Consider the following 27,921-nt stretch of genomic DNA (forward strand, 5'->3'; position numbering starts at 1 on the left):
TATTTATAAGGTGCTGTGTGCGACGCTGGCCCGCCGCGGCTTGGGAAGCCGTTAATAATACAGTGGGTGGAAATGCGAAGGTGGCCGCCATGCCCGGCAAGGCCGCTCTTAATGAGCTGTGAAACGTGGCCGTTGGAGGCGGCCTGCGGGCCCCAGCGAAGCCCGGCCCTGTCCCCCCCGCCCTGTGCCCAGACAGGGGCGGGCTCGTGAATTATTGGTGAGGAGCTCCGACGAGAACAGTCCGGTCCGTAGCAGGCGCGTGAACGTGCTGTTGACACACTGGACGCGGCCTGTGTTATTCATGGAGCCTGGTTAGTTAGCGGCAGCTTCTCGAAGTGGGGTGGCACAGCTTCCAGCTCCCTCTCCTGGTGGGGCCATGGCCTTGGGACTCGGGAGGACGGTCCGCTGTGAAGCCAGTGGGCCCCCTGGTGCGTCCTTGCTCTGCAGGGGCTGAGGGGGCAGCGTCCACTGTGGGGGCTCTGCTCACCTTCCCCACAGGCATCCGCCCCCTAGCCACGATCTCTGTCCCTTCCACAGACTGGCCCTGGTGCCACCCTCTCGGAGCACGCAGGGACAAAGGCCGTCTCACCACGAAGAAGAGGCGGCTCAGGGAAGGGTCGCCAGGCGAGCCGGTGCCGGAGCGAGGTCTCCAGCTTGGACCCGCTGCCCCCGAGCCCTGTCATTTGCATGAGGCCCACTCCCGTTGGTGACAGGTCCCTGCAGCGGGGGTTCCGCAGCCAGGCGGATGTGCGGCGAGGCCCCCCCCCACCCCGGGGTGAATTCAGGCTTAGAGAAGTCCCACAGGGAAACGCCACGAGGCCACATGTTCCCTCGTCTCCCCGCACCCGCCCCCCCCCCACACTGTCCCCTCTCCCCTGGGCGCTCCCCCTCTGCCTGTCGTGGGTGTGGCTTAGCACTTGTTTGTGTATGTATATCAGTCAGCAAAGGATGCTGGCTAGCTGCTGTGACAAACAGATCCCAAGCTTGCAGCAACCGAACCCAGCACACATTTAGCTCTCGCTCACCCGGAGGCCAGCAGGGCTGTTCCGAGTCAGTGGTGGCCTCCGCCTGGCCCTGCAGTGTCCGAGCACCTGTCTGTGGCACTGTCATCTAATAGGTCCTTCGCATCCGGCCAGCAGACCGGGGCAGTGGAGAGTGTAGAAGTCCATGCATCCCCTCCATTGGCAGAACTCAGTCACATGGTCCCACCTGCCTGAGAGGGAGGCTGGAAAATTTGGTCCAGGCAGAGTGCAAAGGTCCTGAGGCAGCGACACGCAGGTGTCCGAGGGCTGGTGGTGGGACGGAGGGGGGAGGGCTTAAAGCCGGGGGAGGGTTGGAGGGCGCACTGTAAGGACTGTGCTTTCACTGTGAGTGGGGGGCACCCAGGTGGCATGCCCGCGCCCCGTCGCGGAGGGTTTTGTGTTGACAGACTGCCGGCGTCAAGGCAGAAGCAGAGCACGGTTCGACGGCTTCTGTGGAAAGCCAGGTTCACACCAGGAGAGGCCGGGGAGATGGCCACGGGCGGGTGGGCGTGGTCAGCTTCCTGCTGGGCCAGACCTGGGCAGTGACGGGACAGAGGCAAGGAGCCCGCCCGGGCTTTTGGCCCTGGCGCCTGGCAGGAGGCGGCGCTGTCAGTGACCACGTGGGCTGGCAGTGGTGAGGCCCGCTGGGGTCTTGGAGGAGTGGCTGAGGGCAGGGCCTGGGGCAGGCCAGGGTGGGGCGGGCAAGCCCCAGGAGCGGAGAGAGCAATAAAGGCAGCAAGGCGATAAGGTCCAGGACTTTATTCAGAGTCCTCCGCAAGCCAAGCAGGGACGGGCCTGTCTGATGATTGGCTTTCTAGAAAGATCCCTCGGCTGCTGGGAGGGGTGGACTGTGGAGAGCAGGAGGGAGCCCAGGGGGTCTGGCTCAGTGGTCGGGCAAGGTGACGGTGGCCTGGATTCCGGGAGGGGCGGCAGTGGGGAGAAGTGGGCGGACTGGGGGTGTCCTGGTTCGGAGGCGCTGGAGAGGAGCAGGGCTGACGGAGTTCTGAGTGTGAGGAGCTGCTGGGGTGCCAGCACGGACGCCGCCTCCCAAGTCGCTGTCCCCAGAGCAGGCCATGCGGCGGCCAGTGGGGGCAAGACAGCAACTCAGACTCCTGGAAGTCAGAGCTGCAGCGGCCTGCACTCTTCGTCCTGCGGGGGGTGGGTCCCCAGCCCTGTGCGCCCCGCTTGGCCTTTCCCTTCCTCACCAGCTTTTCCGGTTCTCTGAACTGCTGCCGTGGGGGTCAAGGAAACCAGGTTGGTTCCTGTTCCGGAATCAGCCACCGGCCTGGCTCCACTGGTACAATGCCCTTTGTCCTCTCGCTGGGAACCCCGGGCAGCTCAGGGCAGCAGCTATGGCCAGCTGTGATCCCAGGTCACAGGGGCTTCCTGTCGAGTGCCTGTCCGCACGAGCCCTGTGACAGGGAGCTCGCCACCTGCCCACAGGCCCCCCTCACACTGGCGGGCAGCTGGGCATCTGCACCTCACAGCCCAGTGCGGGAGAGAGCCGGAATGCCACGTGCTGGCTCTGGGCTGGAGACCTCGGTTCCTGCTCCTTCAAGTGGGCAGAGAAGTCCCCCTGCCTCCCTGGCAGGGGCCACTGTCAGGAAAACACCTTTCTCCCTGTGGGCCTTGTCGGGACAAGCTCTGGGGCTCCGCGGTCAGGTGGGTGGGGTCTCTCACATTTTACACTTAAGGTGTCATTATTCCCAGCAGTCCCTCATGTGGTCACAGAGTTCCACGGAGATAATGTGTCCGGGAGTCCCACAGAGGTGCTTTTCCTGTTACTGTGTCACAAATGCTCCAAGTGGGACGCGGAAACAGAACGGACCCCGTGGGTCTCATGAGGGAGATTCCGGTGGGCGCGCCACAGCTGGGCCGCCCCGCACCACCACGCCCCAGTCCCGGCCTCAGCGGCCTCTTCTGTAAACGGGGAGGGGTGAGCCCCCTTCCTCTGGTGCCCCCACCGGCGTGAGAAGTGGGGTGGCAAAGTCCTGGGAAAGGCCAGGCGGCGCGTTGCCGGCGTGCTGGGTGGGGAGCGGCAGCTCCCGAGAGACCACCCCGAGGCAGGCGGCGGGCTCCAGCGCATCCCGGGCGTGTGACCCCGGCAAGCCTCAGTTCCCCGGCCGAAAGGCGGCCACGCCTTCCGCGTGCCCAAGAGGGTGGTGCTGGCGGCGGGCGACGGCCATCGGAAAGACAGTCCCGGGGCCTCCCGGGAGCACTGGAGGCCGGAGCCCAGGGTGGGCCCCCCGCCTTCCCCGGGCTGGCGGCTGTTGGGGGAGGGAGGCGGGGAGGACGGGGCACGGGGCACGTGTTCCAGGGGGGCGGGGCGTGCCGGATGGGCGGGGAGTGGGCGGGGCCGCCGGGGCGGTGGGCGGGGCGCGGGCTGGATGGGCGTGGCGGGGGCGTGGCGCGGCGCGGCGCGGGTGGGCGGGCCGGCGGGCGACTCCGGCCGCACTCCCGCCGGCGCCGGCTGCACGGCCGCTGCTGCTCGGCCTCGGGGCTCGCGGCTCCGGCTCCTGGTCCTGCGGGGCGGCCGGGCCGCGCACACCGGGAGGCGAGGACGGGTCCCCGCCGCCCCGCGGCGTGCGGCCCGCATGGCCGCCATCAAGGCGCTGCAGCAGTGGTGCCGGCAGCAGTGCGAGGGCTACCGGGACGTGAACATCACCAACATGACCACGTCGTTCCGCGACGGCCTGGCCTTCTGCGCCATCCTGCACCGCCACCGGCCCGACCTCATGTGAGTTCCCCCCCGCCGCCCGCGCCCCGACCGCGACGGGGAACCGAGGCCCGAGCCCCAGGACCGCGGCCCCGGAGGGGAGCGCAGCCCGCCGTGGCCCTGGAGGCCACCCCGCCATGGCCTCAGGTCGCCCGTCCGCCAAGCGGCGCTGGGCCGGAGCCCGACGTCCGGCCGCCCCCGCCGGTTTAGTCAGGCCGTGACTCAGGCCCGCGTCCTGGGCTCGGGCCACAGCTGCATGTCCCGCCCCGTCTCCTCCGGAGAGGGCCGGCGAGCTGCCCTGGGGGCCCCACTGTGCTGGGACCTGCCCGTCAGTCCTGCTTCGTGTGTGGTGCTGCCCCGCCCTCAGCCTGTCCGGCACCCGTCAAGCGGCAGCCCGGGGTGGGGGGGTCACTGAGCAGGAAGGGCTGACCCCCAGCAGGACGCCTGGGACCCCCAGGTCCTGCCCCGCCGCCAGACCTTGGTGTGATCCGGGCGAGCTGGAGGCGGGGCCCTGCCTTGCTGGGGCCCTTGTCCCCACCCTGGACCCACTGTGACCATCCGTTATTCACTCAGCAAACGCTCTTCCGCTTGGCTGGGACGGGCTTGCTGAGGCAGCTCTGAGAGAGGCCCGCTGCCTGGTGTGAACTGGGGAGGTGCCTGGGCTGGGTGGGTGGAGGCTGGCGAAGGGCCTCCTGGGGAGGCCACCTGCAGCTCCTTTTCCAGAAGGAAAAAGCACAATGTTTAAAAGCATTCTCCTGAGAAGCGGGGACAAGGGGGTGGTGGGGTGGGTGCCAAGTAGTGCAGGGAAGTCCCAGGGCCCAGAGGCCTTCAAGCCTCTTGCTCTACGGAGGGGAAACTGAGGCCCAGGCAGAGGCACCCTTGTCCAGGTCAGAGAGCACGACAGGCAGTCAGGGCTAGCTGCTGGGGCTCTTCCCCTGCACCCAGATGTCCCCTTGTCCCTGGGGACTGTCCCCAGGCACCACTCTGTATGGGAAAGCTAGCTTTGAGAAAGAAGCCTGCTTGTAATTTCTCTTCCTGCCCGAGGTTGTGAGATGCGTCTGTGGAGTCTCATGGGGGGGTTCCCATGTGGCCCTTGGGCAGCAGCCTCTGGTCCCCACCCAGGGAGGTGCCTGGCCACCCTTAGGGGCAAAAGACGCAGTGGCGGAATGTGCCTCCTCGTGGAATCCCTGAAGCTGAGCTTTCTCAGGCAGGGCTGAGGACGTGGGGGGCTGGAGCAGGCACTGGGAACTGGTTGTTGGGCTGAGCCCTACAGGGGTGCATGCAGGGTCCCGGATAGGGTGGCTGGGGGCTGAGCCCAGAGCCTGGACGAGGTCAGCACGAGACGAGGTCAGCACGAGACGTCGGCGACTGGAAGGAAAGACGGTGTGTCTGCCGGAGCTGCCCCGGGATGACGGCACCATTGTCAGGGGAGAGCTGGGGCCTCTCCGAGCCCCGGGAGCCCCATCTGCTGCCAGCTGTGCTGGGGTTAGAGGTCTAGCGTGTGCGTGCGTGCGTGTGTGCGCGTGTGCATGCATGCGTGTGCCTGTCCCAGCATGCACTGCCTGCAAGCGAGCACAGGCGCGCACACGTGGGTTTGTACACGTGCTGGAACCAGCAGGCGTCACATAGCTGCTCATTTACCCGTTACTGAGTGCCTGCTGTGTACTCAGCTCTGCATACTCTGCAAGACGGCCCTGGGCCCTGCCTCAAGGATGACGTTTTAGTCACAGAGACAGATAATAACAGATAAACGAATAGAAACTCAAGGCGAGTCGAGAGAGCCGTGAGAGCTGGGGCCGGGGCTGGGGGAAGGCCGCCTGCCCCCAGCCACGCGTGGGCATTGTCGTCGTCCCTGCCGCTGACCTGGCTGCTGTCCACCTGCCCGCTGGCCTTGCAGCCCCAGAAGCCTGGGAGTGTGTCCTCAGTGCCTGGAGCCACACCTGGCGCGAGGCAGGTGCTCAGCAGGTGTTCTCACCTAGTTGGAGGCCTGTGGCTGAGGGCGCCGGCCTGGGCCAAGAGGGACGGCGGCCTTCGGGGGACGTCTTGTAAAGTGAGCTGTGCGTGAAGAGGGGTCGGAGGCCCTGTGACTGCGCAGGGAGGCGGGGACGGGCGCCACGGCCCCCAGGCTGAGGGACGCTGGGAGCCGCCAGAGGCTGGGAGGGACGGGGAGCGGAATCTGCCCCAGAGCCTCCCGGGGGGCTGTGGCCCCGCTGGCACTTCGTGGGGTGCCTGGCCTCCAGGACCGTGGGGAGCAAGTGTGCTGTTTTAAGCTGTCCAGGCTGTGGTCATTTGCTAGGCGAGCCCAGGACACCAGGATGGGGTTTGAGAGGTGCTGGGCCGGGCGGGGGCCCCACACGCTGGCTGACGGAGACGGAGCACAGGGGTGTGTGTGTGTGTGTGTGTGTGTGTGTGTGTGTGACTGTGGGCGCACATGTGGCCCCATGCCCGAGCCCTTTGTGGTGCCCATGGGCCTTAAGCACCCGTCCCCCGCTGTGGGCCCTGCAGTGCCTCTGGGCAAGGTGGTGGCTGGGGCTGGGGGCGTCTCATCTTGAAGCCCTGAGCGTCCCCATGGCACGCGGCAGTGCGGGGAGAGGAAGCTCGGGGACCCTGGGTTCGGGCTTGGGGAGGCCCCACGCAGCAGGAAGATGCATGTCCTGTCTCCGCGTCTCCCAGCTTTGCCACCAGGAAGTCCTTCCCCTTGTTCTCTCGGTCCTTCCTGCTGCGCGGGAGCCTGCTTGCTCGGAGGGAGGGTGCCGTGAAAGAGTGCTGGGCGCTGACCAGCCCCGTGGGGACTCGGGCCGCGTGACACCGACCCCTCGTTCTGTCCCTGTCCTCTGAGGTGCGGTTCACACGTGGCCCTGTTCCAAGAGGCAGTGTGACTGGCTTCGGCGGGTCACAGGGACCCTGGGAGGTGTGTGAACCGCCGTTGTTGGGAGGTGGGCTCACCCAGCACTGCCCGTGCCCACCCCACAGCCAGGCCTCAGGGGGCCTGCCACAGTGCCCGCTGGCCGCGGTGGCTCTGCCTGGGAGTCTGCTTCCCCAGTGAGGACAGGTGAACGGCCAGGTGAGCAAGCACAGGAACCACCCAGAACAAACATCCTGGGGCAGTAAACCTCTCCAGGCTGGAGCGGGTCCTTCCGCTTCCGGCCTGACCGGGCGGGACGGAGGCTTCCTGGAGAGGGCGGGAGGAGGCAGGTGCCAGGTGGGGCCCCGCAGCGGGCAGCCTTCCGGGCCAGTTAGGGAAGGAGGGCCGTGGGGCCGTGCGGGGCCTACCTGATCTCTCCCCACTGGGAGCATGTCCGGCCGGCCAGAGGTGGGGGCGGCTCCCTGCCCGCTCTGCCAGACTCGCCTGCTGTTGGGGGTCAGCAGAGACTCGCTCCCAGAGGTCCCCACCCAGAAGCTCAGAGGCAGGGCTGTTCCTTTCCTGGGCCAGGCCGACCTCTCCCCTACTTGAAGTCAGCAGGAAGCTGCCTGGGGACAGAGGCCTTCTGTTCCCGGCCTGAGGGCCTGCTGCCCAGCCTCTATTCCCGCTTCCGGCCAGGATCCCGGGGATGGACAGGAGGGGCTGTCGGCCCCTACCCCAGGCCACCGCAGGAGCCCCGGGACTGACCCCTGCTGGCTGGGCCCTGCTCTGGGTGGGGGCGGGGACGGGGGTCAGCGGGGGAGGCAGCTGGGCAGCCAGGCACCTCATTTGCCCAGCAGGTACCAGAAGGTGGGGCCTGGGACCTGGCCCTGCCCGGGGCCTCAGGCACAGCTGCAGGCTCTGTCCCTTACCCAGCGCTGACCGCCCGCCCACGAGGTCTGTCTCAGCACGGCGCCTTGGGGTCTCTTCCCCGGGGACCCCTCGTCTCCGCCTCTGCCGCTGGCCTCTCGCACCCTGTCTGCCCCTCCCCAGTCTCCAGCTCTCGCTCAGTCTGTCCCTGTCCCTCTCTCCAGCCCTCCCTGCTCCTTGGCCCGTGGGATTAACTCCAGATGTGCTGGAGGTGCCCGGAGAAGGCGCGGGAGGGCTCCCCTCTGTCTGCCCCCCGCACGGCCCCCCCACCTTCCCGCGGCTACATTTTCTTCCAAGAAGTAAACAGCATGAGGACAGTGGGAGGTCAACAGCCCTGGCCAGTCGTGGCTGTGTGGGGCAGTCAGGGAGGGCCGGCCCTGGGCCTGGGCTGGCGGGCCCCCCGGCAAGCACACGCAGACACGAGGCCGCCGTCCGGCCAGCGCCCGGGGGCACTCGATCCCCCCTTCCCCGGCGAGCACACGCAGACACGAGGCCACCGTCTGGCCAGCGCCCGGGGGCACTCGATCCCCCCTTCCCCGGCGAGCACGTGCAGACACGAGGCCACCGTCCGGCCAGCGCCCGGGGGCACTCGATCCCCCCTTCCCCGGCGAGCACACGCAGACACGAGGCCGCCGTCCGGCCAGCGCCCGGGGGCACTCGATCCCCCCTTCCCCGGCGAGCACACGCAGACACGAGGCCACCGTCCGGCCAGCGCCCGGGGGCACTCAATGCACAGAAGCCCCCCCTTCCCGCGGCAAGCCGGGCCGGCCCTGGGCCAGAGCGTACCAGCTTCCACATTACGGGACTCAGGCTAAGAAAATGCTCCAGCTCGGGAGGGCGCCTGCGCCCCAGCCCACCTGGTGCTGTGGCCGCCTCGCCGAGTGCCAGCTGCTCACAGCTGGGCGGGGGTGGCAATGAGGCCTGGTGGTCCAGCAGGCCTTAACCACGAGCCGGCCACCCCCTGAGGGCCAGCCGAGGCCGGCGCCCGTTCGCAAGGCTGGGCACTCGCCGGCCTGAGTCCCCTTTTCATAGGGGCCCTGCCTTGTCACGTCGCGGCCCACCCTGGCGACCGCACTTAAAGTCGGTCCTCTCTGTAAAGACCATATCCAAACAAGGTCCCGTGACGAGGTCGTGGGGGTGGGGACTCCCGCAGGTCTAGGGGGGTGCAGCCCACCCCTCCCTCCAGGGCCACCGGCCAGCGGAAGCTGGGCAGGTTGGGCTTCCTGAGGCCTGGGCGTGGTCTCCACTCCAGGCCAGGCTCCGTGATCTCTGCTGGCTCCAGCCTCAGGCTCCCCACAGTGGCCCTGCCCCCATGCTGTGAGGGACGTACTCGGCCTCCACCAGCCACAGGCAGAGCGCAGTCCACCTGGGGACACTGGGCACCTGCTCCAAAGGGACTGGCCAGGGTGGTCCAGCCCAGCATGGAGGCCTCGAGGGCTGGGCAGCAGCTTGGACTCGGTCCTGAGGGCGGCGGTCCCCAGGCTTCATGGGAGGGGCAGGCTGCAGCCCTGACCTGCTCACCTCCGACCTGCTGCCTGGAGCTCCGAGGGGCTCGGTCCGGGTCTGGAGTAAGAAGGGCCCCATGGGGCAGCTGGCCACCTGACTGGCAGACCGAGGCCGATGTGGGGGGCAGAGGGGCGGCCACCCTTGTTTGGAGACAAAACAGAACTTGTTATCCTGCCCTCCGGCCACCAGGGCATCTCTCTGAGGACGCCTGCAGGTCGGTGACCCAGGGAGGACCCAGAGCCCTCAAAGGGACGGGGGAGGGGTGGGGAGGGGGCTCTGATCCCCAGGCACTCGGGACAGAGGGGGGCATGGCTGGGAGCCCTGAGCTCCACCTGCCTTGGATGCTGGGGCACGAACTCGGGGTGCGTGATGGGTGTCCAGGGTGCACCGCCAAAGGCGTCGCCCAGCCTTCCGGTCATTTGTCCACCCAGAGACAGATCTGTCCACCGTCTTGTCCTGCGCACAAAGCCCTCTCTGTGCTGGTTGGTGGCCGTAGCATCTGGAACGCGTTACCTGGGAGGTGGTCCAGACGGAAATGAGGGGCTTTCGGAAGAGTCAGGCAGCTTGATGGACGGCGGGGCCTCTCGGGGAGGCGGACGAACCGTGGCCTGGCCTTCCCCGACCGTGCGGCCGAGGGCCGGCTGCTGCCCCTGGCCTCAGTTCCCTGCCTGTGCGACAGGCCGGCGGGGTCGGGACGGGACTGCGGCCAGGTGGCCGCCGGGTCTCCGCTTCCCGCTGGCCCTCAGCCAGGGCCCTCGTGCTGGTCACCAGCCGCCGCGGCGTCCTCGCACATGCTCTCAGCCCGAGCCCTCTCCCAGGCCACGAGGCTTCCAGAACCATCCAGTTTGTGCAGAAGTGGCAAGGCTGCCTGGGGCCCCACAGACAGCAACGTGGACAGACAGACATGCTGAACCGGCCCTCCCACACCATCAGCCCAAGTCGGGCCGAGCGTCCGGGCTGGGCCGGGCCCCGCTGGGGTCCAGCCGTGCTTCTGCTCAGAGCGTCCTCCTGGGCGTGCGAGGGGCTGGTATGCCATGCTGGGCGTGGGCGTGGACCCCCAGGTGTGCCGGGGGCCTGGAGCTGGCAGGGACCCCCTCCTTTTCAAAGGATTGGTGTGCTCTCAGATTCACCAGGATGGGTCCCCTGCCCACGGGACGCCATGTGGCTGTGGTCAGGGTGGGCGAGGGCTCTGGCACCCTCCGCCTGAGGGTGAGGCAGCTGGTATCTGGCAGGTGCCTAAGGGCACTCCCCAAACAGTCGAACCCCAAATGTCAGGACGCAGGGGCCACGGCCAGGCTTTGGTCTTCGTTGCTGTGTGACCTAGGGCAAGTCATAGAGCCTCTTTGTGCCTCAGTTTCCTCATCTGTGAGAGGCGGACATTGAGAGCTTGCAGGGTGTGGGCAGATAACGTGGGAGGCGCTGGGAGCCCGAGTGAGTGACGAGAGGGTGTCGGCTGGGCTCTGTCCCTGCCGGCGTCATGGCCCCTGCCCCGGGGGCGCCCCGGCCCACCAGGCCCGTGAGCTCCGCAGGGCTTGGGGCAGCGCTGAGCTACGTCCCACTGGGCGGGACCAGTGGTGCGGGTCGCTAGCCTGTCCACCTCAAGGTCACGGCGACCTCCCTCAGCACGGGAAGGCTGCGCTCAGCCCCGAAACGGCCACGGCGTGGTCGCCCCACTGGTCAGGATGACCTCCGAGGCCCCTCCCGCCTGCACTCCGAGCTCTGTGGGACACCTGTGTGTTTGTCTTCCAGAAACTTCAGTGCTCTCAGGAAGGAGAACATTTATGACAACAACAAACTGGTGAGTCCCTGCTCCTGCCCCAAAGCTGCTTGCCCCCCCCCCCCGCCCACGTCCCAGAGGCGCCTGCCCAGCCCCCCAGCTCGTGTTCCAGGGGTGCCCGCCTGGCACCCAGGGGGGTGGAGCATCCAGGCCTCGCTGCCGAACTCCACAGCTGGTCTGAGCCCGTGACCCCAGCTCCCCAGGAAGAGCCGCGGCTGTCCCAGGAGCACGGGCCCCCCTCCTTTTGGTGGGGAGCAGAGGGTGGGCGGTGGCCGTCCTCTCCTTCCGGCCCATGGCAGAGTAGGATCCAGAGGTGGCTCTGGGAGGCCAGGGCCCCCAGCGGGTCCTGGGGTGGCACAGTGTCTGCCCCACTGCCCCGGCCCCGCCCACTCAGCCCAGCCGCGGGGGGGGGGGGGGGGCTGACCACGCCCCCCCCGCCCCCCGGCCGCGAATCCCTCCCGCCCCAGCCAGCGCAGCTTCCTGCTGCAAAACGAGCCCCGTCCACAGTGGCCGAAGCTCGGAAGGCAGGGGCCAGCCCTCGCCCCTCTGGGGTGCAGCATGCCCCTGGGGGGTGCCCGCCCGGCCTCGGCTGCCCTTCACTGGGAGCCCACTGGGACCGGCTCCTGGCCCCTTCAGTCCTTTGTGGCTGGGTAAACTGAGGCCGAGCGGAGCTGGCGCCTTGAGGCCAGACCCTTCTGGGCTCCGAGGGGGACTCCTGCCCCTGGACGCTCCCTTCCACCCTCTGGTGGAGCTGGTGGCTGCCCCTCCCCCAGGCCTTCCGTGTGGCGGAGGAGGAGCTGGGCATCCCGGCCCTGCTGGACGCGGAGGACATGGTGGCTCTGAAGGTGCCGGACCGGCTGAGTGTCCTGACCTACGTGTCCCAGTACTACAACTACTTCCACGGACGCGCCCCCAGTGAGTCGGGCACGCCTGTCCCCCACTGCGGCCCCAGCACGGCCGGGCGGGGCGGGCGTGTGCAGCCCCCAATGCTGCAGCTTCCCAGGGGACCAGGGCCCCTCGTCCTGCTGCGAGTGAGGAGCGATGAGCAAGGCGCCAGGCACGTGTCCTCCCACGCACCCCGGCCGGGGCAGGCCCCGCCGTCCCGTTCCCAGCTGGCCACTGAGCGGACGTGCCCCGCGCCCGCCTGTCCTCCGCCCTGCTCCCCCGGGTCTGCCTCCAGGAGCTCGGCCACCACGCGGGGCCCCCGGGCCCACTGCACATGCCTCCCCCTCCGCCCCAGTTTGGCCCTGACCTGGCCCTGTGGGAAGCAGGCTGGCGCGGCGGGGGCCTCGCGGCCCCAGGGGCCTGCTTGCGAGGGGCAGCTGCTTTGTGCCTCACGCCGCCCCCACACTCCTCATCCAGGCCTTAGAAATCCCCGGAGTCTCTCTGGGCTCCGGGCCAGCCCTCCTGTTTCATTCCGTTTGCAGAGAAAGAAAAGTCCCTTCTCCGTGACCCCAGATCAGGGGCTCGGTGTTGGGGAGGGGAGGGCCTGGGTGAGGCCAGGCCCAGCTGGGAACTGGCTGGGGCGGGCCCTCCCCCTGGGCCCCCAGCCAGCAGGAGCAGCCCTCCCCCTTCCCCCAGCTCCAGGCCTGGTGCTGGACACCCCACCTTGAGGGCAGCCAGGCGGGGGGCCCAGATTCTTTCAGAGGCAGGGCGTGGGGCTGGGCTGGACCCCCTGACCCCGTGTGTCTCGTGCCAGTTGGAGGCATGGCTGGCGTGAAGAGGTCCCCATCTGATGCTGGTGAAGAACCCTCCGGAAAGAGGGCCCCACCCCAGCCGGCCATGCCCTCGCGTGCCCCAGGCCGGGGGCAGCCACTGTCCCCAGTCAGCACAAACCCCATTGTCCAGCGGAAGGATGGGGGCGCAGAGGACCGCCCGCTGAAGGCCGTAAGTGCCCGCCCTCCTCTGCTTCCTGGGTTCCTTGGCTCCTACTGAGCGGGGCTTGGGGACAGTGCGGCCCCCGAGCCATGGTGCCCGGGAGGGGGTGGGGTCCCCTCTGGTTGGCACGGCCTCAGCTGCCGTCTGTCCTGCGCCCACCGGGTGGCTCTGGCCCTTCACACGCCTGGTGGGGCAGCTGAGGCCAAGCTGAGCTGGAACCTCGAACCCAGATCCGGGTGGGCTCCGGGTGGGTTTCTGTGGCGGGGCTAGGAGAGAAAGCTGGTGCGTCCTTTACTGCTCGGCCAGCTCTGCGGCGTGAGCTGAGTCCCCGCTTCTCAGGCCGAGCTCGCAGAGGGGGTGACAGCCTGTGCATGGGCGCCCTCTGCCTTCCCCGGGCGTCACGCCAGGCTCCGGGAGGAGGCTGGAAGCTGGATTGGCTTTCTGTGCCGCGCGCGGAGGGCACTGGAGGGGCCGGGAATCCCAACCCCAGGCCCTCAGCCCCACCCCCTCAGGCCAGGCCCAGGACCCTGGGCCGGGCCTTGGCTCCTCTGTGGCTCCGGTTGTCCAGTCTGTAAAATGGGATCTTCTTGCCGGCTGATGGGCTCCGGGTGGGGTCGGGAGGGAGGGCCGGGCCCCGGGGAGCTCCGAAACGTCAGCTGGCTCTCCTCCCAAGGGCCAGGCCTCTGCGGGCGGCTCCGTCAGCAGCACCTGTGCGGCCTGCGGCCTGCACGTGCACCTGGTGCAGCGCCACCTGGCCGACGGGAAGCTCTACCACCGCAGCTGCTTCAGGTGGGGCCCATGCGAGCGTGTGTGTGTGCGCGCGCACTTGCACATGTGTGTGTGTGTGTGCGCGAATGTGTGTGCACACGAGCATGTGTGCGCTTGTGCATGTGTGAGAGCGTGTGTGCTTGTGTGTGAGCATGTGGGTGCATGTGCATACACATGAGTATGTGCACACATGTGCGTGTTTGCACATGAGCATTGTGCGCGTGCGTGTGTGCCTATGTGCAGTTGTGCGTGTGTGTGCATGTACGTGTGAGCGTGTGTATGTGTGAGCATGTGTGTATGTGTGCATTGTGAGCATTGTGCACGTGCACCTGTGCGTGTGTGTGAGCGTGTGCGCTTGCACTGCATGTGTGTGTGTGTGTGAGTGTGCGAGTGGACAGGCATGAGCACTTCTTTGCGAGTCTGATGAGGTCCCTGGTGGAGTCTGTGACAGATGGTCACCGGCGGTGAGAGGTGCTCGTTGAGCGAATGGACGGCCTTAGGCGTGGACGCGGGCGCGTCGGGAGTTGCCCGGGGGAGGCGTGCGTGTGCGCGTGTGACCGCGCGCCGGCCGCGGCCGCCGGTTTCCTCTGCCCCCAGGTGTAAGCACTGTTCCAACACGCTGCACTCAGGCGGCTACAGAGCCACGGCGGAGCCCGGCGTCTTCGTCTGTTCCAGCCACGCCCCTGACGCCACCTCTGCGAGCTCCACGGACTCCAAGCCCCCCAGCGCCCCGCAAAAGGCCCAGGGGGTGCGCGGGCAGAGAGATGTGGGGCCAGGAGCCAAGCCCACCTCCTGGCAGCCCGTGGGGGGCAGCTCAGCTGCCAGAGGCACCGTCCCCACTGCAGCCACCCCCCCCACGGGGAGCCCGTCGGGGCCCAGGTTCTCGGTGAGCCCTGTGGGCGGCAAAGCCAGCATGCGTGTGACCAACAGCTCCCCGACAGGGTGGTCATCGCCGGCACAGGACATGGTGGCCGTCAGTCCCCGTCCCGCTGTGACTGCGAGCACCCCGAGCTCTCGCCCGGCCACGCCACAAGGCCAAGCGACTGCCCGAGTGCCAGCCCCGCAGACCAAGTTCAGTGTGAGCCCAGCACCTCCAGGCCCAGCAGGCACCCCAGCCTGGGCCCCACTGGCCTCCAGGACGCCACCAGCCCAGGAGAAGTCCATCCAGACTCCGCGACCTGCCCCTACTGCGGGCGCAGCCGCGAGGACGCCAGCCCCCGCCGGTGCCCCCTCCGGGGTCGTCAGCAGAGCGCAGGCCCTGAGCTGCCTCCGCAAGGCGCTTCCGGGGCTGGGGGAGGCTGGCGCTCAGGCGCCTGGCAGGTGCGTGGGGGTGTGGCTGCTCCCTGCTCGCCGGCCACTGACCAGGAGGTCAGAGGGGTCGGGGCAGCTGGGGAGGGTCCCAGGCTCTGCCTCACCTGGCCGTGTGACAGTAGGGCTTCAGGCCCCAGCCTCAGTTTCCTTATCTGGAGAATGAGACAGGCATCTGTGGCGGTTAGCAGGAGGGGCCCATGGTTGCCACTACAAAGCCACCATCTACGTGCTCCAGGTGGGGGTGATGCTGCCCCCCGGCGCCCCCATGAGACACTCACTCAGACGGAGGAGGCTGGGTGCGGCCCGAGTGTCCGCCCGTCTGCCCCCAGCAGGGCCCTGAGCCACCCTTGCCCGTGTTCCAGCGCCTTCTGCACACTGGGCATGGAGCGGACGCCGTGACGGGGTGAAGGGGTCCCTGTGCCCCTGACTGGGACACAGCACCGCTGACCGGGGTCGAGCCAACAGGCATCGTCCCTCTTCTGGAGGCCGCACGTCTGAGGGCGGTGTCGGCAGGGCCCTCCTGAGGCCCGAGGGGAAGGTCCTTCCGGCCTCTTCCCGCGTGGGGGCCCCAGGCGTCCCTGGGCTCGTGGCCACGTCCTCCATCTCTGCCTCTGTCACATGCCCTCTCTCCTCTGTGTCTGCTTTTCTGTCTGTCGCAAGGCCCCCTAATCCGGGATGACCTCATCCCAGCTTGACCGCAAAGAGCCTGTCTCCACGTAAGATCACACTGAGTTGCCAGGTGCACCTGAGTTTGGGGACACCATTCACCTCGCTGCAGTCGCCTAGCGAGTAAGGGGGTTCAGATCAGCTGGCTGACAGCGCTGCGCCTGCGCCTCATGCTCCCCCTCTTTGTGGGGACAATATTCCCAGCTCAGAGCTGCCGACCTCGCAGGATCAGCCGGTGGCACCTGGGGCTTTGAGGGGGGGGGGGGGCCAAAGGCCTGGAGATTGCGCTAGGCCAGCCTGGCTTGAGGCAGCTTGGGGGTGGGTCCTGGGGTGCGGCCCCCACCCGCACAACCCACACATGGTGTGTTTGAGGCCTTTCAACCTCTGTGGACACCAGAGTCAAACAGAGCAGTCGGGTGCCGACACGTGCCAGGGTGGATGCCTGTGGCCGGTCCCTTGGCCCTCAGAGGGGCGTCTGTCCTCCCCCAGAATGGCAGGCGCCAGGAACCGGCTGCCCAGGGAGGCCGAGGGGCTCCTGCCCGGGGTCGTGGCTGGAGGGGCTGCTGGGCCCCGTGCCTGATTCTGGCTCTCGCACCCACAGGCCCTCCCTGGCTGCCTCCCCTGCTCTGAACTGCCACCCCAGAGCTGAAGGCCCGCGAGCAGGTCCGCCCTCTAAGCCATCGCCGCTGGCATCTCCCCAGGCCCTTCGCCGCCCGGCAAGGACTGAGCTGCAGGCCCCCCCGAGTACCCTGAAGGCGCCCACGCTGCCCCTGGCAGCCGGGAAGAGCTCAGCTGTGACTCCAGGGGTCAGCAGGGCAGGCGCTGGCTGCGGGCTGAAGCCAGAGGCCTCCCCAGCAAAGGGTACGCGTCTGCCTTCTGTGGACGTCAGGCACGGGGTGGAGGTGGCGGCCTGTGGACGCACGGACAGCCAGCCGGCCACGGGGCTCCCCTTGACGCACCCTTGCTCAGGGGTAGCGGAGGCCCAGAGAGGGGGTGGGGTTCCCCTAGGCGCACACAACACAGGCAGCCAGGCTGGGGGTCCTGTGCCCACCGGTGGCCAGGCAGCTAAGGGACGGCTGCAGGAAGGGGGGACAGGTAAGGTCCAGGTTTTGCCAGCAGACTCCCCTGTACCCAAACAGCCCCCGCTCCAATGCGACCTGTCTCCCTGCCCCCTCCCAGGCCCGAGCACCAGCCCCCAGGAAGGCCAGGCAGAAGGGCCGGCAGGATGGAGGGGCCTCCTGAAGCCCATGGACAAGAAAAGCCCCGCGGAGAGGTGAGGGGTGGCGGCTGGGCCCTGGGCCTGTGGGCTCGTGCTCACGGGAGCCTGAGCGGCAGCCTGTGCCCCAGGGCTGCACGGGGCCTGGCGCACGGAGGGTGCTCAGCAGATGCCCCCGGGGGGCAGGCAGCACACGCGTCCGCCGTCAGGATGCCGTGGGCCGGGCGCGTGCACGCCGTACATGCATCACCCCATGGCAGCAGAGGCCGGCTCGCCCCGCTTGGGGGACAGTCGCACGGGCCTGCGTGAAGGGCCAGTTCGTACCGGCCTGAGCGAAGGGTCAGTTCGTATGGCCTCAGTGACAGCCACATCCCCTCGTGTCACTACCAAGCCAGGAGGCGGGCGGCTGGGGGGGTCCTCACTCACGTGAGCCAGCCTTGGTGGCCGAGGGACAGGAGCACGTTCGGCAGCCCTGGTCCTGGAGCAGGGTGGGCCCCCCACCCCCGCACGGGACCCCGTCTGGGCGGGAGGCGGGGGAGGGCACTGCAGCCTCCCTGGCGTGCCACGGCAGCTGGTCACAGGGCCTTCGGGCCACGCTGGTCGCTGGGCACGTGGCTCCAGGGGCGGCCATGCTGAGCGGCTGCCCTGTGTGTACCATGCGTGGTGGGCGGCGGGCCGCATGTGCACACGGGGGCCTGGGCCTGGGTGGTCCAGCCGTCTGGGCACCAGCCATGGGCACCTGAGCACATGCTCGCGTCTGTGAGGGTTGCCGTGTGCACACGCCTGTGTCCTGGGTGTCGTGTGGCGCGTGACCCCGGGGTGCACCATGGCCTTTCCCCGTGGCCAGCGCACTGACCCCAGGCTTGTCCACGTGTGGCTGCCGGTCCCTCAGATGACCCCTCGCCTTCATCCAGGGCCCTGGAGCTGAAGGAGCCGCGGGTCCCGGAAGAGCCGAGGGTGGGGGGTGTGCCTTGGAAGGCCCCAGCCCACGTCACTGTGACCCCCGTGCCGCCTGAGCGGACGCCGGGCCCGGCCGAGCCCCGGCCCAGCCTCTCAGGTAGTGCTGGGGCCTGACGCCCGCGGGCCCAGCCCTGGTCTCCTCTGGGGCAGCTGTTGGGGGCTGGGCCCTGTGGTGGTGTCCCCCGGACGGCGGGGGCGGGGTCGTTGTCCTGGTCAGCCAGAGGAGCTGGCTGTCCCTCGTGGGCAGTTGCGTGTGTGCGTGCACAGGTGTGCACGTGTGTGTGTGAGCACACCTGTTCCCTGCTCTCGGCGGCCCGTGTCCCATTTCCTGTGTGACCTTTCTCTGTGCCAAGGATTTTGCCCTCACTGAGTGGGCATAGCCGTTGGGCAGGATGTGGGCGCAGGGCTGGGGGGCCGACCTCGTGGTGCCCTGTGGGTGGCCCCAGCCTGGGGGAGCAGTGCCGGGAGGGCACCGGGCCTGCTGGCCTGACGTGTGGCTCTGTCTCCCACCCGCGGGCAGCTGCGCCCCCCTCTCCGGCCCCCTCCCCTTCCCGCCGCAGGAAGCTCGCCGTCCCTGCCAACCTGGACGTTTCTGGTGACTGGCTGCAGCCCCGGCCCTGGGCGCAGGAGGCCCCGGCTCGGAGCCGGAAGGAGGAGGAGGGGAGGCCCCCTCCTCAGGGCAAACCAGGTCAGTCCTGGCCACCACCCCATTTCTGCTGGGGTGCAGATGAAGGCGGCTCCTCTGAGGAGGTGGCCAGTGGGGGCCTGAGGGACGAACAGGAGGTCTCAGGCCTGGCGTGGAGGGCGGGTGAGCCAGGGCAGCCAGCAGCCGCTCTTGCCCGGAGCCGGCCCGGCTCGCAGACTCGAGGTGGGCAGGGGGCCTGTGGGACCCGGGCCCTGGCCCTTCCCCACGCGTGAGGGGGGCAGGGCTGGACAGGCCCCAGTGCCTCCTAGCACCCGAGTCGTGGAGACCTGGCCGTGGTGGTGGACTTGCTCTTGGCGACTTGCAGCCAGGGCGGCTGGGGTGCTGGTGGGGTGCCCTGTGCTGCTGCCCTCGCCTTTGGGTGCCATGCCCAGGGGCCTGCGAAAGGAGTAGGGAAGCCGGGGTGGTGCGGGAGACATGGCGGAGTGGGGGTCCAGCTGTCGGAGGTCAGACCCCCTTCCAGCATGTGTCCAGGTTGCCTTGGGCCTGGCGACCCCGCTCCAGGACACTCGCTCTGTGCCTTTTCCAGGGAGGCCCTTGGGCCCTGCTGGTGACCCCGCTCCACCTGGCAAGGCAGTGACCTCCCCTGTCAGAGTGAGTGGGGGGGCGGGGAGGGGGGGCGGGGAGCTCCGCCCCCTGGAGGCCCTGGCTGGCCTCACGCATCACCCCTTCATCCCAGCTGCATCCTGACTACGTGCCCCAGGAAGAGATCCAGAGGCAGGTGCAGGGCATCCAGGGGCAGCTGGATGTGCTGGAGCTCAGGGGCGTGGAGCTGGAGAAGCGGCTGCGCGCGGCCGAGGGGGGTGAGCTGTGCACCCCGCTCCCCTCACGGCCCCCAGGAAGCGGGGGCGGGCTGCCCCCTGCCCGGCGCTGGCGCAGCCAGCTGCCCTGGGGACCCTGCGCGCAGTCTGGCCCCTCTCCCTCCTCCCGCAGACGCCTCGGAGGACGCGCTCATGGTGGACTGGTTCCGGCTCATCCACGAGAAGCAGCTGCTGCTGCGGCTGGAGTCGGAGCTGATGTACAAGTGAGGGGTGCAGCCCACAGGCTTCCGGAAGCATGCCGGGCGCGGCGTGGGGCGGCCAGCCAGGCCTCATGCCTCCGCCCCTCTGCAGGGCCCGGGACCAGCGCCTGGAGGAGCAGCAGCTGGACCTCGAGGGCGAGCTGCGCCGGCTGATGGCCAAGCCCGGTGCGTGGCCCCAGCCCCAGCCGGCGGGGGGCGGGGCCTCGGTCCAAGAGGCGGGCTCGGTGCGCCGTTCCAGGGCGCCTTCCTGCCGGCTCTCCCGGGGTTGGTCACTGTTGGGGTGGCCAACGCTTAGGCGCATGTCCCTGGAGCCGGAAACCTCAGCCGCCCCCTTCCTGGCTGTGAATGGCTCCGCCTCTTGCCTGGGCTTGACCCCCTGCAGAGTGGGGCGTCCCTCGCTCCCAGCCCGGAGGGCCCAGTGTGAGGTGCCGCCATACCTCATGGGCTGAGGGCAGGGGCGGGGCGCTTGGCAGTCCCCCCCTCTGCCCAGAGCCTCAGTTACCACATCCTTGAAATGGGCAGATTTGTGAGGATGGTGGGGTGACCCAGAGATAGACCAGCAACTCTCAGCCTCTGATAGGGTCATTTGTGTATTTGTGGAATCATTCATTCAGTCTGCGTTGCCAAGAGCCCCCCCCCACAGGCCACACACTCTGCCCCAGGTGCCCCAGGACCCTACCCCTTGCTCGGGGAGGAGCATGACGTTTTGGGGCTGGGACAGCAGGGCTCCCGCTGATGGCAGGCTGTCCCTGCAGAGAGTCTGAAGTCACCCCAGGACCTCCAGAGGGAGCAGGATCTGCTGAACAAGTATGTGAGAACCGTAAACGACCGCAGCGACATCGTCGACTTCCTGGATGAGGACCGGCTCAGGTGGGGCGGGGCTTAGTCGGGGCGGGGCTCAGGTGGGCGGGGCTCAGGTGGGGTGGGGCCACGGTGGGCCTGGCCCGGCCCCCTTCCAGCCAGGCCAGGCCTGGTCACCTCATGCTTAGAACCTTCCTGGCCTGATGAGCAAGACCCACCATGTGCATTTCACAGGTGGGCCCTGAGGGCAGGCACCTGTCCCCTTGTCACAGATGAGGGTCTCCAGAAACAGCAAGGGTCTGCCCAGGGTGGGAGAGAGTGGTGCCAAGGTGTAGTTTATTGGCAGGTGAGAGGGCAGGTGGCCCCGTGTCAGGGACTCGGGGCTCAGGTGTGAGGCTGACTGACAAGGACCCGGCACCCCCTCCCCGGGGCACGGTGTGCTGCCCCTCACTCCCTGTCCCTGTTTCAGAGAGCAAGAGGAGGACGAGGTGCTACAGAACATGATCCAGAAGCTGGGTAATGGGGGTGCAGGGCAGGCGGCGGGTACTGGGCTCCGGCCAGGGGGTCGGACCTCCTGGGGGGACGGGCCACTCTTTGCCAGCTTCGTGAGGCAGGCAGGCTCACCCTAAGGGAATGAATTCGAGTGAATTCCCTGTCACATGAGGGGTCTGAGAAGCAGCTGGTGGCCTCCAGGTCAGGGTGAGGGGAGCACTTGGCGGGGCCTTGTCCTCCAGGGGCTCCCAGTCCGGTGGGTGCTCAAAGGTGCCTGCTGGTTCCCCGGGCGAGGGTGAGACTCTGGGCCGAGCTTGGGCCTGGCTTCCTACGTGCTCCGGGGGGCCGGGGTGGGGGACTGGGGTGGGTGGACAGGAAGGACGTAGGCGGTGGCCAAGAGGTGGGCAAGTGTCCTCAATGTCCACCGTCCAGACCTCCAGAAGAAGAAGCCCAAGTCCCGCCTGTCAAAGGCTTGGTCCCTGAGGAGCAGAAGCAGGACCCCCGAGTGAGCTGCGGGGCAGGCCGTGGGCCCCCCGGGCAGTGCGACCGCACCAAGGCCCCAGCAGCCTCAATAAAGAAACTGACCCAGTGGCCTTGGCTCCGCCTCCGTGTGCCCACGCGCCCCCGGCCACCTTGGCCGAGTTCCAGGTCTGCGGCAGCCTTGGCCCCAATGGACGGCTCTGAGCGGTGGGCCCCGCTGTCCACCTCCCCGGCTCCCAGCAGGGAGGACACTGTTGGGCAGAGGACCGAGGGCAGCGGAGCCCCTCAGCCCCGAGTCCTCAACCAGCGCCGCCCCACGGCGCCCCAGAGACCGGCTTCCCCTTGGGCCTCGGCTGCCCCATCCGTGTGGAGGGCGGGGTTCTGGCTGTGTCTCCTGCGCTGTCCCCAGCCACCGTGGGAGCCTGTTGGCATGCCCTGGCCCTTGCCAGCGGCAGGGCACTAACCCCCCACTGGTGGCAGGCTGCGTCGAGACCCTGTGTCCCCAGGGAGCGGAGCCGGGAGGCCCAGGCCATGTGTGCTGGGGCCCCCCAGAGTTCCTGCTGCACCCCGCCGCCTTCACAGGGCACTGGAGGGTCTCGGCTGGGGGTCCCGGGGCTTGTCTTTGGGGTGACGTGGGACAGGGAAGGCGGCTGCCTGGTGCAGCGGTGGACTCAGTCACAGCTCTGCTGCCCGGCCCTGTGGCCTTGGGCCGGTGTGCCGCCCGCGCTGAGTCTTTGGGGACGGGTGGGCTGGCTGCGTGTGGGCGGGAGCGACAAGGTCACATGGGTGTGTCTGCCCTCCAGTCACAGCAAAGCCGCCACTGGGGAGGCTGGAGGGCCGGCGATGGAGGGAGAGGGCCGTCCTGAGCGGTCGGCGGGGCCTGGTCAGCGGGGACCAGGCGGGCGCTCGTTCCTCAGGCACAGGGTGCCGTGGGCGGTTCAGCAGAGGCCCTGGGGGGAATGTGCATGTTAGGACGATGGCCACGAGGACGGGCTGGACACTGGGCAGCCTGACCCTGTCGCTGAGACCTATGTCTTGTCCGGGGCCCACGCAGTGTGGCTCTTCACCACCAGGGGGAGGCAGAGGGCCGCCCCAGCTGCTCCGTGTAACTGACAGAACCCGGCTCAGAGAGGCCTGCGGCCTCCCTGATGTCACACAGCAAGTCTGCGTGGCCAGAGTCAGGAGCTGGCACCAGCCGCCCAGGCAGGCTGGAGTGCAGGTGGGGCCTTTGAGACAGGCAGGGAGGGCTTCCCAGGGGGCATGTGGTCCAGCTCATGATGGCCGTGGGCAACTGGGCTGGTTCTGCTGCTGGGGCTGCGGACGTCATGGGTGCTCCCCGGGGCCCCAGATAATGCCTGGGGTGCCAGGCAGGCCAGTCTGTGCTCAGGAAAGGGATCCCCTGGCAGTAGCCAAGTCTCCCAGGCCCCAAGACGCCGGCATGCAGTCCATTCGGCCCAAGGACAAAGCAGGAGGGGCCGTGGGGACCACCGGGGTGGCCCCCGGGATGCCAGTGGGGCCAGGCTTAGCGCCACCCCACCCCCAAACTGGAGGAGAGTCAGCCCAGGTCCCGCCACCCTAACCTGCGAGGAGGCCCAGGGGACCCACAGCCCGAGCGAGGGGCCCGGCTGGACGCACGGCCACATCCGCTGGGCGTCCCCGGGCGCACGCCGCGCTGTCTCTCCCCAGATGTGGCCCGGGAGCCAACACTCACATCAGGGGACCTCGTGGTGGAGGGAGATGTTGGGGTGCTGCTCCACACCCTCACGCACCCTGAGCCCCGTGGTCCTAGGGGTCGGCCCGTGGCCTGAGGATGATCAGGGCAGAGGGAACCCAGGGCCCAGGAGGCTGCTGCAGCTCGGCGGAGTGGGGTGGGCCGTGCAGCTGCAGCAGGAAGAGGGCCATGAGGGTGGAGGGCGGGCCCTCCAGGGAAACTGGGGAGTCACAGGCAGCCTCTGTCCCTTGACAAGGGGAAACTGAGTCACAAAGCAGCACCTGGGTCACGTGTCCTGGGCCTTCCCGGGGGTTAATGCAGGGAGCAGTGCCTGGACTCCCCCCAAGGGCCTCCCCTGGGGCTCCTGGGGCCCTGTGCGTGGGGCCCAGAGCTGCAGTCAGCTGCTCCGCACGGCCCCTCCGCCCGCCCACATGTCCCACCTGGGCCACCTGCAACCTCGGGGCTGGCCCTGCCTCTTCATGGCAGGGGTCCCCGAGAAGGCACCCCAGGTCCAGCAAAGACTCTCATGGAGGGGTTGCCCTCTCCCACCCGGGCCTGTCCTGCCCTGGGGTCCCCGCGCCCGCACCTTCAGCTCAGGTGTGTGCACCAGTGCCCAGGGCTCCGCGTCAATCAGGGGTGCCCGCGCCGCCTGGCGCCCGCGGGGTGCGCTCGGGCGTGACCTGCCTGCCACCGTGGCGGCAGAGCGTCCAGTTAAAAAGCTAAAATAAACCCTCTCGTTTCTCTCCGCACGTGCGCAGAACGTCATCGCTGGTTTCAACACCACCACGTTTCCATACGGGCCATTTCTGCTATTTGCTTATGAGGGAGAACCTTCTGGAAAGGGGCGATTGCATTGCCGCCTGGTGGATTTGCCCCTCCAGGCTCGGGGTGGGGGCCGCAGCTCTGCGAAGCACAGGGAGCTGCTGCGGAGGGAACGGTCAGAAACTGGCTGCACAGTGATGGACAGGCTGACAGGCCGGGGACAGAGCCGAGGTGGCGGTTGTCACAAGAAGCCCCCTCATTGCTGGAGGGACGGAGGGTGGCCCACTAGGCAAACGGCAGGTGGCCGGTGTGACCTTGAGACAGGCGTGGGTCTGGGTGGCCTGGAAGGTTTTCCGTGGCCACTTTGAGTTAGGACGAGGCCCCGCCCCGTCGCTGACAGTGACTGACGGACAGAGGCCTGGGGTGCTCGGCAGCTGCCGTGTGGCCGTCAGGTCAGGCTGGGCCGGGCTGCCTTCGCCCTGAACGCGCGGCCCTCGGCTCAGGCCCTTCCCGCCCCTCCGGCTTCCGGCGGCTCCGGCCACCCAGTCGTTGCTGGGCTGCGCCCGCAGCGCCCGGCCTCTGGCTTCTCCCCGAGCCTGTCCGCGTCCTCGTGCCCACCGCTGACCTCATCGCAACCGGAAGCTCTGCCAAGACCCTTTCCAAACGAGGTCACAGCATGAGGTCCTGGGTGGACATGAAGTTCTTGCGACACCATTCGACCCGCTACGGAGGGGACACTGACCCCCTTCTCGTTCACAGTTTTCCTCCGGTCTCCTGATGGTTCTAGATGAAAGTGTCCTAAGTAATGTGGGCTTTGGTTCCGGGATGGGGGGCGTGACAGGTAACAACCCCAGCTTGGAACTGCCCGAGTGAGGGTCACAGGGCAGCGAGGTCCCACCCTCCCCGCTGGTCACATAAAGTTAGGTCCAGCTGTCACCTAGGGACCTTGAGTCCCTAGAAGCCCATGAGGCCAGGAAAATGGCAGGGAAATGTTCCGGAAGAGCATGAGCCGCCTGCTGCTTGGCTTTCTGGAAGGTCCCGCGGGAGAGGCGGGCGGGGGTGGAGGGCGGCCCACCTGAAGCTCGTGCTTGGGCCCCGGGGCTTTGCTTGGCGAGCACTGCTGTCCAAGGACACACACCCCGCTGACGAAGCATTCCACGAGTGGGCTTCCGCGGCGGAACTGGCCCTGTCCCCCCCTCCCATCCCTCCCGCTCCCACAGTCCCCTGTGGTTCTCAGCTGTGTGGGGTCACCCAGCCCGGCTTCCAGCAGCCCCAGGAAGTCCCACCTCGCAGCCGATCGTGCAGGAGGCTGGGGTGCTCCCCTTGGGCTTGGATGTGGGGTGGGGTCCTCTCCTCCAGCTTGCTCAGGCTGAACTTCATGTGACCCCAGGCTCAGAGGGCCCCAGAAGCCATGGTGGTAGGGCGGCTGTCACTGCTGAGGCAGGGGACAGGGGGAGTGGCAGGGGCTGGACCAGCCAGCAGTGCCTGGCGGGGCTCCAGGCAGCAGCCAGGTAGCCTGGCTGTGCGCCTCCCTCCCCTGGAAGTGGGGGCCCCCAGGGACCTCTGTGTCACATGACCCATCAGCTGACAAAACAGGATGACTCAGCCGGCAGCTGTCGGCCCCCTGAAATAATGACAAAAACAATTAGCAATCCAAGCAGTAGCCTCTCCTTAATTATCTCCTCCGAGTTTAATTAACTAGCTAAATTATCAGCAGTAATGTAGGCATTAATTATGTCAAATTACAGTGTAAAACTCACAAAGTGTGGAAAATGTCAACTCAGCTTGGCTCACCTGCCAAGCGGGGGTGGCCTGCGTGTGGCGGACCTGTGGGCAGGCCTGCAGGTGCCCAGCCGCCAGGGGCCGCGGGGCAGGGGGCCGGGGGCCGGGAAGGGGCAGTGTCCACTAGGCGGGATGGCGGGGAGGCCCTGGGCCGGGTGGAGGGGCCCCCGGGACACCCTGCTGGGTGGAGGGGACGCTTTGGCTGGGACCGAGGCAGGGAAGGGAGCCTGCTCCCCAACCAGATGGTCAGGATGCTGAATTATTAAATTATGAATATTAATACAAATCAGACACAAAAGAGGTAATAATTTTGCTGCCCTACAGAAATAATTAACATAATTTTGATAAATTACATGATAAGAGAATCTCAAAATTGAGGTAGATTTATCTTAATTAATATCTTGGACTGGCTCTGCAAGGTAAATTGTTCCTTGGGGGGTTGGGTCAGGATGAGGCTGGGGTGGGATGTGGCCCCTGGCCCGGGTGTCTTTCTGCCACTGAGGCTGGGGGACAGGGCAGGAAGGTGCAGGGGCCCAGGGGCACTGCAGCAGCTCAGGGGCGGGGCGGGCACTCTCTATACCTCAGTTTCCTTTTCTCGAAGGTCGTCGGCTGGCCCAGCTGGCCTCACAGACCCGCTAGCTGTGACTGACACTTTGGTCAAATTCTCCCATGACACTCTGCTGTGCCCTGGAACACCTGCCCACCAGGTGAGCCATACACCTGACTACCTACCTGTACACACCTGGCCAGGGAGGCAGGAGACCCCAAAGCTAGTCCCAGCAGCTTGTCCCATGTTTCCGAAGGCCATGAGCTGGGCCTTGTGGCCTTTGTGCCTCGGTTTCCCTTTGGTGTGATGGGAATCAGACTGTACGGTTTCAGGACTGTTGGCTGCCCCTCCCGTCCCCCTTGCAGGTGGGGGACAGTCACCAAACCAGAAGGACCTTCAAAGGTAACGGACGAGCCTGGTGCAGTTGGCGCCCAGGCCACCCAGGGTCCACCACCCCGGCCAGTCTCAGACTCCAGCAGCCTGGCCTTTTGGGGCTGGGGACCATGGGTGTCCCATTGTGTGTGCTTACACAGGACAACCTGCAAGGGAACGACAGCTGTCTCTGACCCCGTGAGAGGCTCCTGTCCTGCTCTCTGGGCCTCGGTTTTGCTGGCCGTGGGCCCACCCGGGAGCAGCCAGTATTGCAAGGAGGCGCGTTGTTTCAGGAGGAGCGGGCGGGCGGGCAGGGCTGGCAGGCGCCAGGGCCCTGGGGCTGGTCGGCGTGGGGGCGAGACAGGGAGGAGGCGGGGGCCGCCTTGAGGGAGGAGAGGCAACGGGACCCAGGACACAAGGGCCTGGCGATGTCTTCTGTCCAGGCTGGGCCCGGAGGCTGGATTCTTGTCCCTGTAATATTTTACAGGTGGGCAACAGGGGGCTGGGAGGGCACTGTGGTGGAGAACGCTGGTCCGGGAAGCAGAGGCCGGACCCCGGCCAGGTCCCTCTATTTCCTGGGCAGCCGTGGTTTTCCCATCTGTGAAATGGGAGAATGACGCCTTCCTCACAGGCAGCCCAGGACCCTGGCGCGGGGGTTGGGGCGCTTCGCGAACCACAGCAGGTGATGATCTGTGAGGCATACACAGCGGTGAGCCCTGCCTCCCAACGCTAGACCTGCAGGAGTCACAGACAGAGAGCCTGGTCTGGGGGCCAGAACCGGGCGGCAGGGAAAGGCTCCAGGCCCCGGGTGACGTCAGAGGGCTGGAGGTTCCTTGTCCCTGAGACCTGGGTCTGCTGTGCCCACGCCCCAGCTCCTCAGAATGTGTTCCTCGCATGAAGGCTCTGTGCCACCGCTCCGCACTCAGGGGTGAGGACACAATTCTGGAGTCTGGTTTCCTTGTCATTCATCAGGCACGGGGCTGAAACAGCGGCCGAGGCTCAAGTGCTTCACCACAAACTGCTGCGTAGCGGTGCCTTTAATTGCCTTGGCAGGGGGTGCCTGGGCTGTGCCCTGTCCAGCCCCAGGGGAGGAGGGGGCACCCCTGGACGAGACTGTGGGCCCCCTCAGGGCCTGCGAGGTATGCTGACAGCACCGCGCCACCTCGGCCCGGCAGCGGCCCCTGTGCAGACGGGGTCCTGGGCTTCGGCGAGCTCCCGGCATGAGCCTGCACCAGCCGCTTGCATGTCCCGGGGCAGCGCGGGGCTGAGAGTAGGCGCTCGGCACTGGGAAGCACGGGGGTGCGAGCCGTGTCCTTAGTCTCCCGTTTCCGTGTCTCTCCTCTTCCGCCTCCGCCATCCATCCACCCAGCTGTCTGTCCGTCCCTCCCCACCCCCCATCCGTCCACTCACCCATCCAACCACTGCAGTGGATTCTGTGGAGACTGACTGCCCAGCATCCGAACACAGGAAGGCAAGTACACGACTTAGCTCAGCCTAGCAGACACACCTGTGGCAGGGGGGTGGGCAGGTGTGAGCCTGGGCAGTGGTTACAGCCTGGAGGGGCTCACGGTCCCTGCAGCATGACCCCACCCTGCTCCGGAGTGCCCGGCTCGTCCAGCGGTCCTAGCTGGGCTGGCGCCCAGGCTGACGCCATGTGC

At 67.6% G+C, this 27,921-nt stretch overlaps 1 protein-coding gene across 2 annotated transcripts; it reads left to right on the top strand.

Moving 5' to 3' along the window:
* The first annotated feature begins 3,476 nt into the window (after nucleotides 1–3,476).
* On the top strand, nucleotides 3,477–21,200 carry MICALL2 (MICAL like 2). 2 transcript variants are annotated; one of them, XM_016119087.2, is made up of 17 exons: nucleotides 3,477–3,759; nucleotides 10,766–10,814; nucleotides 11,567–11,708; nucleotides 12,493–12,680; nucleotides 13,345–13,460; nucleotides 14,037–14,759; nucleotides 16,018–16,277; nucleotides 16,596–16,689; nucleotides 17,547–17,689; nucleotides 18,113–18,280; nucleotides 18,825–18,889; nucleotides 18,975–19,098; nucleotides 19,229–19,319; nucleotides 19,408–19,481; nucleotides 20,072–20,186; nucleotides 20,587–20,633; nucleotides 21,042–21,200. In XM_016119087.2, exons 1-17 carry the CDS (start codon nucleotides 3,617–3,619, stop codon nucleotides 21,116–21,118), a joined length of 2,619 nt encoding a protein of 872 aa, XP_015974573.2. In that variant the 5' UTR covers nucleotides 3,477–3,616; the 3' UTR covers nucleotides 21,119–21,200. The 2 variants fall into 2 exon arrangements, with proteins under 2 accessions (XP_015974573.2, XP_036080682.1); XM_036224789.1 differs by lacking the exon at nucleotides 3,477–3,759 and adding an exon at nucleotides 4,033–6,802.
* The last annotated feature ends 6,721 nt before the right edge of the window (nucleotides 21,201–27,921 follow it).

The sequence above is a fragment of the Rousettus aegyptiacus genome, unplaced genomic scaffold, assembly GCF_014176215.1.
Source record: "Rousettus aegyptiacus isolate mRouAeg1 unplaced genomic scaffold, mRouAeg1.p scaffold_m13_p_7, whole genome shotgun sequence".
NCBI lineage: Eukaryota > Metazoa > Chordata > Mammalia > Chiroptera > Pteropodidae > Rousettus > Rousettus aegyptiacus.

What these genes read in the sequence shown, in the direction of transcription:
- MICALL2 (XM_016119087.2), top strand. Translation starts at nt 3,617, where the DNA reads ATGGCCGCCATCAAGGCGCTGCAGCAGTGGTGCCGGCAGCAGTGCGAG. An exon ending in AGAGGCCTCCCCAGCAAAGG is followed by an intron (nt 16,278 to 16,595) that starts GTACGCGTCTGC and finishes GCCCCCTCCCAG; the next exon opens with GCCCGAGCACCAGCCCCCAG. An exon ending in CTGGATGAGGACCGGCTCAG is followed by an intron (nt 20,187 to 20,586) that starts GTGGGGCGGGGC and finishes TCCCTGTTTCAG; the next exon opens with AGAGCAAGAGGAGGACGAGG.